The 13,451-nt window shown below is 38.3% G+C and overlaps 1 protein-coding gene across 7 annotated transcripts in view; it reads right to left on the reverse strand.

Annotated features, from left to right (window-relative positions):
- The window catches only part of LOC108435569 (AP-1 complex subunit sigma-2), a 49,540-nt gene that overhangs the window by 13,526 nt on the left and 22,563 nt on the right, over positions 1-13,451 (reverse strand). For 2 of the 7 annotated variants that reach the window (XM_017711499.2, XM_017711500.2), the window contains exon 5: positions 6,883-6,965. The exons of 3 other annotated variants lie outside the window; for them this stretch is intronic. In XM_017711499.2, coding sequence (XP_017566988.1) covers positions 6,918-6,965 — 48 coding nt within the window. In that variant the 3' untranslated portion in view covers positions 6,883-6,917. Of the gene's footprint in view, positions 1-4,281; positions 4,345-6,882; positions 6,966-11,195; positions 11,227-13,451 lie in introns of all 7 variants that reach the window. 2 more of the 7 variants (XM_017711495.2, XM_017711494.2) reach the window with 2 other exon arrangements.

Consider the following 13,451-nt stretch of genomic DNA (forward strand, 5'->3'; position numbering starts at 1 on the left):
AACACAAAAATTGTTATTTCATTAACTATCCAAAGCAAGTGTTGAACACCTCTTCTGGGTTTTCACATGTAATGTTGATAATGGAAAAATAGAGGTAAATCCAAAGAAAGTTATTTTGGGAGACTATTTTAACTTACAACACCCTCTACGTACCTCAACACCATGAATGGACCATGAATGGAAGCCAAAAACACTAAAAAATCCCAAAAACCTTGATCAATATCTCAGGCATCAGGCAGCAAATTTCATGTAATAACTTTGTGTGAACACTTCAGATGTCTGGTTCCTATCACCACCACTGTGAACAATTCTGTATCAGTAAGTTGCGCCAGAATGGACCATTTCACATCAAACCACTCAGAATGACTTTTTTTTATAAACATTTGAGAAACTGGTCGAATTATCATTGAACTTCATGGTTAATATTACACAATGAAACAATTATTATACAATGTTTTCCAATCTAAAGCAAATCTCACTTTGAATGAGAGAAGTGGAACTTTATTACTACTGACTGTGTGAGCAGCCATGTTTTTATCACGATACACTGAACTCGGAGTTAAGAACATCATGTGACTTTCCGAGTTGGAATTCTGAGTAGAGGGGGGTGTATTCTTTGGTTTTTCCTAGCCAAAGGTCAAAATATTCAAGTTATGAGCTGTAGTCAAACACAGCATTAGTTGCATAAATCATTTCTCTTCTAATACTAGTTTATGCACACATTCCCTTGCCTTAATAACAGCGGCAGTCCTGTCAGGCAAGGATGACACCAGTCTTTTGAGATTACTGTCCATTATAGCCCAGTCTTCCACAAACTAGGTGCACATTTCAGCTAGAGCACCTCTAATGTTCTACACTGAGAACTGAGATTGAAGTCTGGTGATTCTGCTGGTCAGTCAAACTGTCCAAGTGTTCCATCATGTCTGTTGAACCAGTCACATACAGACAGACACCTTACAGATGTTGTTTTCTGCTCAGACACGAAGCACAAAGTTTGTGGAAGAGTGGGCAAAAATAGACAGGAAATGGACATTTCCAGAGATTCTCCAGAATCCTTACCTGACTAACCTGACTAAGTGCTAACTCATAACCAGGTTGTAGAGACGTGTGACTATTTAGAAAATGTGTCTTTTCTGTCCGGAGAGCTTCTGGTCCATAAAATACCTGCTGTGAGCTGCTAGTCTATTTTTTAGTGTTTTAATTCTATTTTGCAATGTTCATGACCAACTAAAGTCAACCTGAAATCAAAACTGACCTCTTTTGACCTCTTAGTTCATTTACCTTGTTTATATTAAACACAATTCATGGCATCATCTCATTTAAAAGAGAAAGTTCTTCCCATAATATTCCATGTTAAATGTAATGACAACCTCTAAAATGTCAGAGTTTTGTTAGCATAGTTAGCTCACTATGCACCTGCCAGCTTGCTCAGAGACTCTCCCTGATATTTTGTTACGACAAGGAAGGAAAATGCATTATGATTTCCAATGATTGATATGATTCCATGATTGACTTTAACTAGAATATGTTTCATGTGTTGGCTGCTTCAAATCATTTTCAAAAACAGTTCAAACCATGACAAATTCAAACTAATAGTAGGTCCCCTTTCAGGAAATCTGCTCTCTGTTTAGTTAGCAATCACAGTACAATGTGTAAGGTTTTCTTTGCCGTCATTTTAACATATCACCAAATATGATGGTGCTGTGATATAATATCATGGTAATGAATTTTCTCAATACCACCCAGCACTATGACAAACACGAAAGGCAAAGAACACAGAGACAGAACAGAAAACCAGTGTTTTCGAAGTCCTGGAGCACTCTCATACTCTTAGTTAGAGTTTTGTCTGCACTAGCACAGTTGATTCTTACACAGATCCTAATTACCAAGGTCTTTATGGCTGGAAGTGAAACAGCAGAACAGTACAAGCTTGGTACCTCAGGACTGGAACAGGTGAAACACTGTTCTAAACATTCTAGCACTCTGAATAATTAAATACCTACAGCAAAAGCTCCAACAGATTCGAACACATCTCACAATATAGGTCACCAGCTTAAGGCATTCACACCCACCACAGTGTGATGTACGCAAAACAGGCAGTTTCAAAAACAGCCTCTATGCTCACTGGGCCTTAACGAAACCCCTGCAGCTTACTCTTCCAAAAGAGTCCCAGTGTTCATACAGGAGCATTGTGGAAATACAGGATTCACTGTGTTCTAGGTCACCGTTTCTCAGTTTCTGTCCTGCCTTAACCACACAGTTCAGTGCCAAAGAGGTTTTCTCTGAACTATCACACAAGTCAAATCATCAGCCAATTTTCAAACTCTTCAGGACCTGGGTATGTGAGAGTGAGGAAAACATGAAACATGCAGGTAAGCCCTTAGGACTGGAAGTGAGAAACATTGGCTAAAGGCAAACTGCAAGCTGGACTAATCTTTAATTTACTCCCTGTGACCTGCTAAGTACTTCAAATGATCTGAAAAACTAATCTCTGCTGCCTAAAGCAGTCTTATTGCTGCTGTTGCAAAACACCAATCTATTTTTTTTTTAGCCTAAATAAAATTTATGTATTTTCAAAGTCATTTCTACGTTCCTTTCTTGACTGCATTCTGTACTATAAGCTTTAAAAAGCACCAGGCCTGCCTGCAACAGAAGGACATCTGCTCAGGCCCATGTGTTTCCTTAACCAAATGAAATCCTACAACAGGAAAAGGACAACAAAAGTTCTGTTTATTCCGAATGTTAGACAGTTAAAAAGAAGGGAATGAGAAACTGGATACTCTCTATGGGGAAGAAATGAGTGCACTACTGTTGCTACAGAACCGCTAGAGCGGTGGTCTTCACAACATTTTTACAAGCTGGCAGAACCTTTAATTCTTCCTTATATAACTCTCAAAGGGGTTTTTATCATTTTTTGATTTTCTCTTAATCAGCCAATAAATTCTAGTCGTTTTCAGACATGCTGTTTTTATAAGCCTCCATTGCTAATTTTTACTCCTACAAACCAACTACTGTAGATGCCCTTCTGACATGCTGCTTTTACTTGACTGGCAAGCACTTCAGTCTAAATTACACTATCATAGCAACCATTTTCTAGCTAATACTAAATTCAAGGACATTTTGAGTTCCCTAATGTATTTGTATTTAAAATATCCTCTGAATATTTGTTCAGTTTTATAATTCTACATTTAAAAAAACAGTCACATGCATCATTTTATCTCTAATACTTGGTTACGCATCTAATTATTTTAAAGACAGTACCAATCCTGCTACCAGTCTCTTGACCATTTTAACCAACTCTTCCATGAACTCCATGTTGAAAAAAAAACTCCTACACTCCCACATTCCAGGGAATCAACTGTAGGGTGTCTGTATGTAAAGCTGGGTGGAAGGGTGTATACTATACAAATTTAAACACTCTAGCAGATTCCGAAAACTGAAAGAAACAGACTTAATGTCAGTCTTTTACAGAAATGGACAGAACCTGTGTTTTTGTACATATCAAAAATGCAAACTGGGGGTGAATACATTACTGAGAAACGCAAATATCACTGTGAGAGCTGGAGAAACAGTTTACTACCTGCAGATTTTTTTGAATATGTAAAGAGAGTGACTTTTTGTATGTGTTCAACAAGAAGTCACAAAAATCAAGCGGTACTAAACCAGAAAGCAAAAGACTGACTTATTTCTCTGCGCTTCCAATAGAGCTCCCAACCTGCATAATCGCATCCGATTATGAAAACTGGGCAAAGGAGCACACTGTAGTTTAAATCAGGCTAAAAGTCGTGTAGTGTAGATCCACTTAGCTGGTAAAACACACATTATGAAACACTGTCACGTTTTGACAAGCTGATCAGCAAAATCACCAGTTCATGAAATCTCAAGAGACTGGTATAATCCTCACCTCACATGATTGAAGCTGAAATTAAAGCAAGAAGATTTAGAAAAGAGATGATGCATGTGACAACTTTTTTGAACAGAATCTGTTGGAAAGCATATGTTGTTCGCACCAAAATGCCGAAAGGACACCAGGTACTTATGGACCACCATTCTAGCGGTGAAACCTGCTAACAGGCACATATTTAGAAGCACTTATACACATACACTGAACTACTGTACCTAAAGGACGCTCCATTATGACTATATTCATGTGACAGTCTCTCACCTATGCTTCTCCACAGTGACAAATAAACAGTAAGAGTTACTCTACTACAACTAGAGGGCTCTAGTAGAGGAATCCCCAGTTAGACATGAAGCATTCGCCACATTCATCATATTCACCTGGGCTGCTTTAGCTCTGGAACAGACCAGAGGACTCGGCAGACACGTTAGGACCCAGAACTCCTGAACAGACAAAATATCAGTATAAGATGACTGCAGTACAGCACCGAACAGCATTAAGCTCGGGAATCACGTTTCTCACCACATTAATCCAGTCTTATCCATGAGGGAACATAAGAAACTGCTCTCAGTTCAAAAGGCAAACAGAAAATCTGACTTACAAAGAAATTAGCATATTTCTGCTTGTTCATTCTGTCACACAGATACAGGTACTCTCTGTTTTCTCTTCTATATTCTCCCTGATGTGAAGCATCTGCTGTAACACAATTACCAGAGTGCTCAATTTGCTTGCATTCCAATAACACTCTGTACCCATGTATCGCTTTCTCATCAAAGACTAATTAAAGCCGTTTCAGTTTAATTCCCGGAGGAATGTCTCAGTCTTCCATTTTAATTAAGCCACAGATCTGACTCCATACTGGAGCTTTCCCAGTGAAAGAGCCCCCAAGTCTGTGTGAAACGTTTTTTCTGGAATGTTCTTTTCCGTGCCGTATCCAAACCTGCTGGCCCCACTGGTAGATTCAGAGCCTCTGGCTCAGGTGAAAACCACAGAGTACAAGCGGGTGTGTGATTTTAATTAAAAATATCAAAGGGACTTCAAGAATTTTTAGAGAGGGTGCAAGAGGGGTTTTCTTTGAAGATTAAGTAGGCAAAAGGCCTATATGTTTGAGAAAAAAACAAAATATATTGAAATGGATGCAAACTAGCTAAGTGGGATTAATTAACGTGAAATTAAAGACTGATTTTTAAAATAATCTAAAACATTAATATATTCATTCAAACATTAGAAAATTAAATCCTTCTTATGTTACATTTCTGTTATGCAAGTTTTTCAAAATATTCTGTGCATATGTAATAGGCCTCTCATATTAGGCTGCTAAAGCTTCATTTATTTTCCATTACAAAGAACAACAAAGCCATTATCAGAAAGAGGCTGGAAGATATCCAATTCAGGCTCACTAAAACGCTCCCGGCTGGCAACTTGGTGGACATAAACATCAATGTGAATCAGACCTAAATGTCTATGTGAACTCCAGATAAATGAAAGAACAATAAATGATAAACATGGCGAAAAAACAAGAAGTTCCTAATAATGTGCTCTACATCATGTGGGAAGGTCTGTTCCTGGGCTACCTGGTTTATGCACCCATGTGCTGTATGTAACAAACAACAACAGCAACAAAACAGCTGTCTGATGATTCTCAGTGAATTCACATTGTGCCCTGTTAATTTAAACCACAAAAAAGCTAAAACAATATCCTGGCAAGAGAAAACCACTTGTATCTAGTTAATATTTCTAATATTTCTCAAGATGAGATTGTTTGTTTATTGTTTGTAATTTATTTTAATCATTTTAATACATAAGTAGATTACTTGCTTCAGACGTGATGCTTGAAAAGAGCAAAAAGATCTGCCATCAGAATAAGATAATTTCACTAAATAAAAAAAATAAGCTAAAAAATAAGTTAAATAATGTTATAATATTCTTACAACAACCTCAAAAGGAGAATTATTAGATACTGACTACATTTCACTTGCCAAGATCTCATTTCTGTAGTGTAGCCCGCCCCAGCTATGCAGCAGCATCCATCCGTTCTATACTGGTGAAGAGTAGTTCTGTAACTTGGTGATGGAAGGTCTGGTTGATGTCAAACTTTAGAGGAATGGAGTGCTGGAACCCTCTTTCTAGTTCTATAGGAACATCCCTACTCCTCAGGGAACGAGAATTATGGGCCATCAAAGGCATTAAGTTTGGAGACTCGTAACTGCACTGGGGAGTTTGGATGGATGGCAAACTTTACATGAAGGCACAGCTAACATGCTTTCCAGTGAGCCAAGCTTTGTGGTTATAGCCACCGGAGAACCTGAGATACTGATGAGATGTTAGGAGAAATACAAAAACATTTCCAGAACAATGGGAAAAATCAGTAGTACTAAAACACCTTACGTTCATTTAAAAAAAAAAACCTGACCACTCACCACATAATCTTGCTCCATTTCAAAAAGATTATCTTTATACTATAATGGGCATCAGAAAATGGAAAGGGGAAAAAATAAGCTGTTTTTTCCATGTATGACCTCTTCCCACCATGTCAAAGACACAATCTCTCAGTCATGTTAGTTGTCATCAAGCATCATGTATTAAAGGTCACCACTGCAAACACAAACTCAAAGCATCTGACAGCAGAGTAGCAAGTGTTTGTGAGGAGGAATGAGGTTTCATTTCAACCCTAAGAGTGGTCATTACATTTATAACCACCTATCTATACATGTATAAGATGCTTAGAACGAATTAATGACTCAAATCCACATCAACTTAATGTCCACCTGTTGAAGAACACATTAAGCCAATGGATTAAAGTAAAACCTTGTCTGTTATGACTGGAATTCAAGTAGAAGTGCTAAGCCTTCCTCCTCTCACAGCACTTTGGCTACTGTAGTCAGAATGTATGGGTGTCCTTCATGCTTTCACTTTTCATGTCATTCTTTGACCACGTCATGCTGACTGATCAATCAACTCAAGCAACTTGGTGTAATTACCAAAGGACTCGCAGGGGGGTGGGACTTCAACCCCTTTATAAGATCTCGTCGTTGGCCAAACCACCCCACTCCTCAGTCTGGCTCTATGAACACACAATCCAGCTAGTCAGAGAGCTGGTCTTGTTAAATAGGAACTCTAGGTTGGAAAGAACTCCTTAAAGCGATGGTTTGGCCAAATCTGAATTTTTTTCAAATTTAGAAAATCTTCACCTAGTCTCAAATATAGTCGATCAGCCAGGACGTGTCAATGTCAGCAGTTTGCTTCTATAGCTTTCACTAGACTATCAGGCAAATTAGCTTATAAGCTTTATTTGTTATTTGTGGTTTCTGACACTGTATTACATACAGTATGTCATATAAGCACTATTTAGGGCTACTTAATACTAATGGCTGAGGATAAGCTTCCATTACTAGTTAGCCACAATAGCCTTGTAGCTCCAGTGCAAAACTAAAGAAACAAACTTTAAAGCTACACTATGTAAGTTTTGGGCATTTGGAGACCTCTGTGGTGGAAATGTGTAACTGCATTCAATGTGTGTTAGAACATTGTAATGTGGGGTCTGCTTCAGACTTCTTCACCACGCAGATGAATCTGATGATTGTGAGTGTGTTGAAAAAGTATTTAAAGAGAACTCAAAATTTGGCAAAGGATGTATCTTCTGAGGATTTAAGTGAATTACCTACTACTGTCATAATATTTTTCAGTGAAATGTTGATTTTGCATTTGAGACCTAAAAATGAAGCCAGAAAGTCTTTTTCAACCTGTGCTGTGACATACGTAAAAACGTATCCTATCCACTGCCTCCTCTACTTTTACACCAACCATCTCCATGTCCACCTTCACTACATCCATAAACCTTCTTACTCAGTAATGCAAGTTTAACAAAAATATATTACATATTGTAGCTTTAAACACCAATTTTTTGCTCAACTACATTTGGGATAAGGGGAAAATTATATAAATTTGGCCAAACAATAGCTTTAATACCTTACTCATTGAGGATCATGCTTTTTTTTAAAACCAAACAATATACTTAATTCAGGAAAGCTAGTGGAGATCAGTTAGCATAATCTCATTTGCATAATGTCACATAACACTTAGTAACTTTCAGGTATTAGCAAAAATGGCAGGGCTTTGAATGAAGTTTCCCTTTGAGGAAAATGTGGGGAGCAAAAGAGACAACTAGAGATACTTAACAAAGCCAATGTACACAATAAAACTACAAATTAAGTACATCTAGCAACATGTTAAATAGACAGACTAAACTATATACTCATGTAACCAGCTGAATATGGAACCTCGAGCTATATTTCAAAATGAAAGGAATTATTCAGTTTTTAATGTGGAATTCTATATTTTTACTCAATAAATGTATTTAATTTTTTTCATATTTTACCCTGAGGTTTTGTATTTTTGTAACCCCCCCACCCCAAAAATGCCTGAAATGAATTTTCCAACACTTAAAAAATTCCTGCGTCCCTTGTCACCAAAATAATGTTCTATGAGAATCACTATCCTGTATTTACATGAGTATGACTTTCATGAGAGCTGCATCAGCAGGACCTCATGGAGAAAGCTGCAAACCCATGCTGATCTAGATCCAGCCTCCCTCATCAAAGCATCATCAGAATCAATGTAGCATAAAACCTGGACTCAGATGAGTGGGCAAGGGCAACATCTACTAATTCATCCTAAAGAAGCCTCTCTGGCTTCTGGGCGACAGGTTAGTGTTAGCATTGTAAATGGCTGTAAGCTCTTTGGCGTCCTCTCTCTCCTCTGCTCTCTCGGCGGAGCGCACATTTGGGTCATGGCTCAGTGTGCGGCTGCTGCCAGGCAGACAAAAGAGCTTTGTTTCCACTCAGCCCTGCCCGTAGAGCCGCCATCCGAATGAATCCCTGAACAGTCATCATGTGAGCCACTGCAGCATAGCGTGACTAGGCCTCGTTATGGCTGTGGTGACCGAAGGCACAGGTCAGAGATTACTCAAAATTCCTGATTATGGTTCTTAACCATTCCCTTTGGTAGAGACTGGTCAGCACATATCACAGTAGTATGTGGACAGCAGTGCAGGACCCGGCACATTTTCTTTTGGAATTCAAGAACTTTTATCATAGCTACACTATCAGCTACTAGTTTCTAAAAGTGCAAGATGCTTTCCAAAAAGTCTAGCATCTTGCAGATATTAGTTTTAACACAAACACAAATCTAACATGACTGGTACTAATGCTGTTTCTCAGAACTTCATTGGCTAGAACAGGAGCAGATTTACATATCTGATCTAGACTATTTCTTATTCAGAGCATATACCACATGCCAGCAATATTCTCATTATCCTTCCCAAAAATACTCTTAATTCACAAATTATGTGATCCGACCAGATCTACTATATAGAATGAATGTCTAAAATCAGTTGGAAATTAGCTTGAAGCAGCTAAATCTCTAATTTTCAGATTGTGGGTTTTAGATTTTAAAAATGATTAAAAATGGTTTCAAGTTATAAATTAAGGAATGCTAGTGGAGGGGAAATAAATATTATAAATATATATAAGTAATAAAGTGGGGAAATAAGTATTTAATACATTTCCAGTGCAGCAATTTACAGGCTTAGACCAGACTTTGGAAAGAAACTATAACATTTTAATTAAGAAAAAAGCTATCTGTTATAAAGTGGAATGACACAGGAAAAAAGTATTGAATACAGTAAGAAAAAGCACTTAACCGGCTAATGGCCCATAATAGTTCTCCTACCTGAGGTAATAAGAATCAACTGGGTTAGCACATGTTGGTAGATTAGTACTTGTAATCCTTGAAAAATCCACCTTGTAATACAAGTAAACAAATCATTTGTCACCAACCTTGTCATGCAAGAAACATCTCATGATGGGTAGATGCGTAACAAGATAGCTGAGCAGCACAGCAATCGTGCTTGTTACAGGCAGATTTGTCAACTAGCTGCAAGTGGAAGAAACATTATTTGACCATCAGTTGGTCAAGCACAGGAGCTCCTCGCAAGATTTTATGACTGGGAAGCCAGAAAGCTTGTCAGAAGAGTAGCCCAAGAGCCAAGAACCACTCGAAAAGAGATCCAGAAAGAAGAACAAGCAGGTACAGTCGTCACAGAGAAAACAAAAGGAGATGCACTTCACTTCCTCGGACTACATTTGCAATCATCATGGAAGACTCCATTGCTAAAGAAAAGGCATGTTAAAGTGTATCTGAAATTTGGAGAAGACTGTAGATTATTAGGAGAACATTGTGTGGTCAGAGGAGACGAAAATCGAACTCTTCAGGAACAATTTGATGCACTATTTTTAGAGAAGAAATGGCTCTAATTGTGACCCTAAAAATACCATATCTACAGTAAAGTTGCTGTTTCAGAATCCAAATTATCGAAGGCAAGATGAATGGAGCCAAGTACTGGGAAATTATTGAGAAGAACCTGTTGCCATCCACTCGGACGAGAAGGAAGAGATGTGGGTGGACCTTCCACCAGGGAAGTGATCCAAAACATACGGCAAAGAAGACTCAATAAAAACCAAACAGAAATTTTTTAGAAGGAACGAAAGATCAAGATTCACCAGCAGGCCCCCCAGAATCTTCAGGATTAAAGACCATCTGTGAAGAACGGGACAAAATCCCACATTGTGAGAGATTAGTTGTCACTGCAAACAAAGGCTACTCCACCAAGCATTTAATAAATTTCAGTTAGCGTGTTCAATAGCTTTTTCTTGTGTCATTCCACTTTATTGCCCAAAACCTTTTTTGAGTTTGGAGTGTCATGATTTCTTTATCTGTGTAGTAAAATCCAATGTTGAGTCTAGATTTCATGTGAATAGTGGTAATATAAATATGTTTAATTCAAAATGTCACTGATGTGTTCCCTCACTGTAAGGCTAGTTAAATGTTAAATATCACCTACTGGCTATGCCAGCATTTTGTCTCAAGGAGAGGGTAGTTTAAAGGCAGTATTACTCAGCCCAGTGTGAAAAAACCCAGTGTAGTCAATGTAGTCTTATAAAATGAGCATTTGATAACCATGTAACAAAAATAAAATTTGATGGCCAACACATCAACAGCATTCAGACAAGATGGCATTTTAATGTGATAATTCAAATCTGGACCAATTTTTGTAACATTTGTTTGCCTACATATACTCCTAAAGGGCAGTGTTGCTGGCATGTGAGCTTCCCAACTCTGACAGGTCAGATGTTGATTGATATCTACTAGCTAGCAGAGGGCCTTAGGGTACAGAAGAGGGGACTACAGTCTCACTGGGTTTTCTAATTAATAATCAGTAATCAAAGCACTATACCTGGAAAGAGACGAATCTGAAAATCTAGATTCTGTAAATCACAGAGAGAGAGGAAAACAGAAACAGGACAAGGAGCAAGAGAGAACAGAAAGAAAGACAGAAAGAAATCATGTCAAGTGGAGTCAAAGGAAGAAAATAAAAAAACCCCAAGTACTTCTGTGTTCGAACAAAGCGCAATGACAGAAACAAGAAGTGGAGGAGAAAGAAAAAAAAAAACAAAAATGGAAAGACAAGAAGGATAGCTGGCAAAAGGCACCGAAATGTCAGCAGTAATTACCATGCTGAGATAAAGAGCAGCTGCAGTGTGCCAGGCTGCTTTTGCACAAGCGTATGATGCTCCCCCAACAATAGTATCTATTTCTGTCATCGCTGTGCACGCTTAATCAAAGGCCATCAGACTGGGCCAGCCTGCAGTAATAAGTGCCATTTACTCCACTGTGTGATTCCGCTCTGGAACAGGAAAGTGTGACCAGAAGCTTTGTGAAAGTGACTGCAGCAGAACGCTGACCACAACCAGCTCAGTTCTGTTCTTCTTAGAGCAGCAGAGCTGGTCAGTCTTTTTAGTGACATTATAATGATGTGTGTCTGTGTGTGTGTCATTCTAACAGAGTAGGTGAGTAGTATGTCAGGCTTAGGGATGCAGTGATATGGGATTTGCATGCTGATGCCTTTATCCAATATTTTTTATAGAAATATCTGCCAATGTCAATACATACCTATTTATAAAATTGGGAAATAGAAATTGGGATTACATCTACCTGGGTTAGCATTAAAGGACAATGGACACCACCCTAATTTCAGACAGTCCCACCCTTAGTGGCCAAAAATGAAAGGACCGCTTTGGGAGAGAAAGAGTTTGGGAGCTCTTTGATGCAAAAAGTAGATAAAGTAATATGGCTTAATATGACCTATAACTTCACTATGACCCAAACATAGCCTGCTAACAAAATTGGAGAGGGATGGAAGGATTGGGTGCAACTATCTGAGCATGCAGATATCCAAACTGATCTTGTGTTTAAGTAGGGTAATACTAAAGAAAGCATGGAAAGTGAACTTCTACCATGGTTAGTTCAGCGATGATATAACACTAAAGATCCCATAGAAAAGCTAAGAGAAATGAGCATAATTGCACTTTTAATAATTTCTGTTAAAAACAGACAAAAAAGGTTGTGTGAGTTGCTGTGGCAGTGTCTCACACAGTTAACCTAAGGTAGAAGACTGACAGAAACATGGCTAACTTACAATTGCATTCTTTCAGTATTTGTCTCGTTTTTCAACTTTTCATACAGCAAGCGACACATTGCTCCCTGCTCCATCTGTATTGCTACTTTCCATTCACCACTCAGAAAAGCTTTTCATATGGCGAATGAAAAACTGCTCGATCCAGATCGCACAAATATTTTAAATATGACACTTATTTGGGCAGTTTCACCATCTGCAAAAGCCAAAGACACATGCCACGACATAGCTCTTCGGATTGATGTCTCTGTGTATTTAGATTAAAAAATACTATACTGCTCAGGACACTCTGCAGATGCTAGTTTGAGGCGTTCCTTCTTTAACTCTTCAGTAAAAACTGTGATTTTATTGGATGACAGAAAACTTTCAGCTCAGAGGTGAGCTTGCGTGTCCTCGTCTCAAGGATGGGCACAATGGTTTCTTGGAGTTGAGCTCACTTGTCACACCACCTGCTGCTCCACCAGCATTGCTTTGCCTGTCCGCCTGTCTCTCTTCGAAAATTAATGGGGGATGCGTGACTGTTGCTTGCCATGTGAAAAGCCCTTTATGAAATATGACATTTATCTCTATTTATATAGGGTTCAGTAAATGCTGGCAATTTAACACTGTAGCCCAGTGTCTGCACTTCCAGAGTACAATAAATATGTCATCAGTTACTGGTGTGAAAAATCGGTCAAATATAAATATCTCTCTCTCACAATTATCTGCAGATACCAATATCATTGTGCATCCCTAGACTGTGTATGTGCTGTATTGTCTGATTTTCTTTCTGTAAAAATCAAGACAAAGATTTCAGATGACCCAAAAAAAATCTTTGTATTATAAAATCTATGAAATCTATCTTATAAAAATCTATGTATTATATTATTGTAATATATTGTAAGCATGTAGCCATATGATTGCAATATGTCCACATTGTGCAGCCATAGTGTGTGATCTTCATAATTGGAAGTGAATGATTGTCCATCCATGCAAGTGTGTGTGTGTGTGTGTGTGTGTGTGTACCATCACACACAG

This window comes from Pygocentrus nattereri, chromosome 9 (genome assembly GCF_015220715.1).
Source record: "Pygocentrus nattereri isolate fPygNat1 chromosome 9, fPygNat1.pri, whole genome shotgun sequence".
NCBI classification, from domain to species: domain Eukaryota; kingdom Metazoa; phylum Chordata; class Actinopteri; order Characiformes; family Serrasalmidae; genus Pygocentrus; species Pygocentrus nattereri.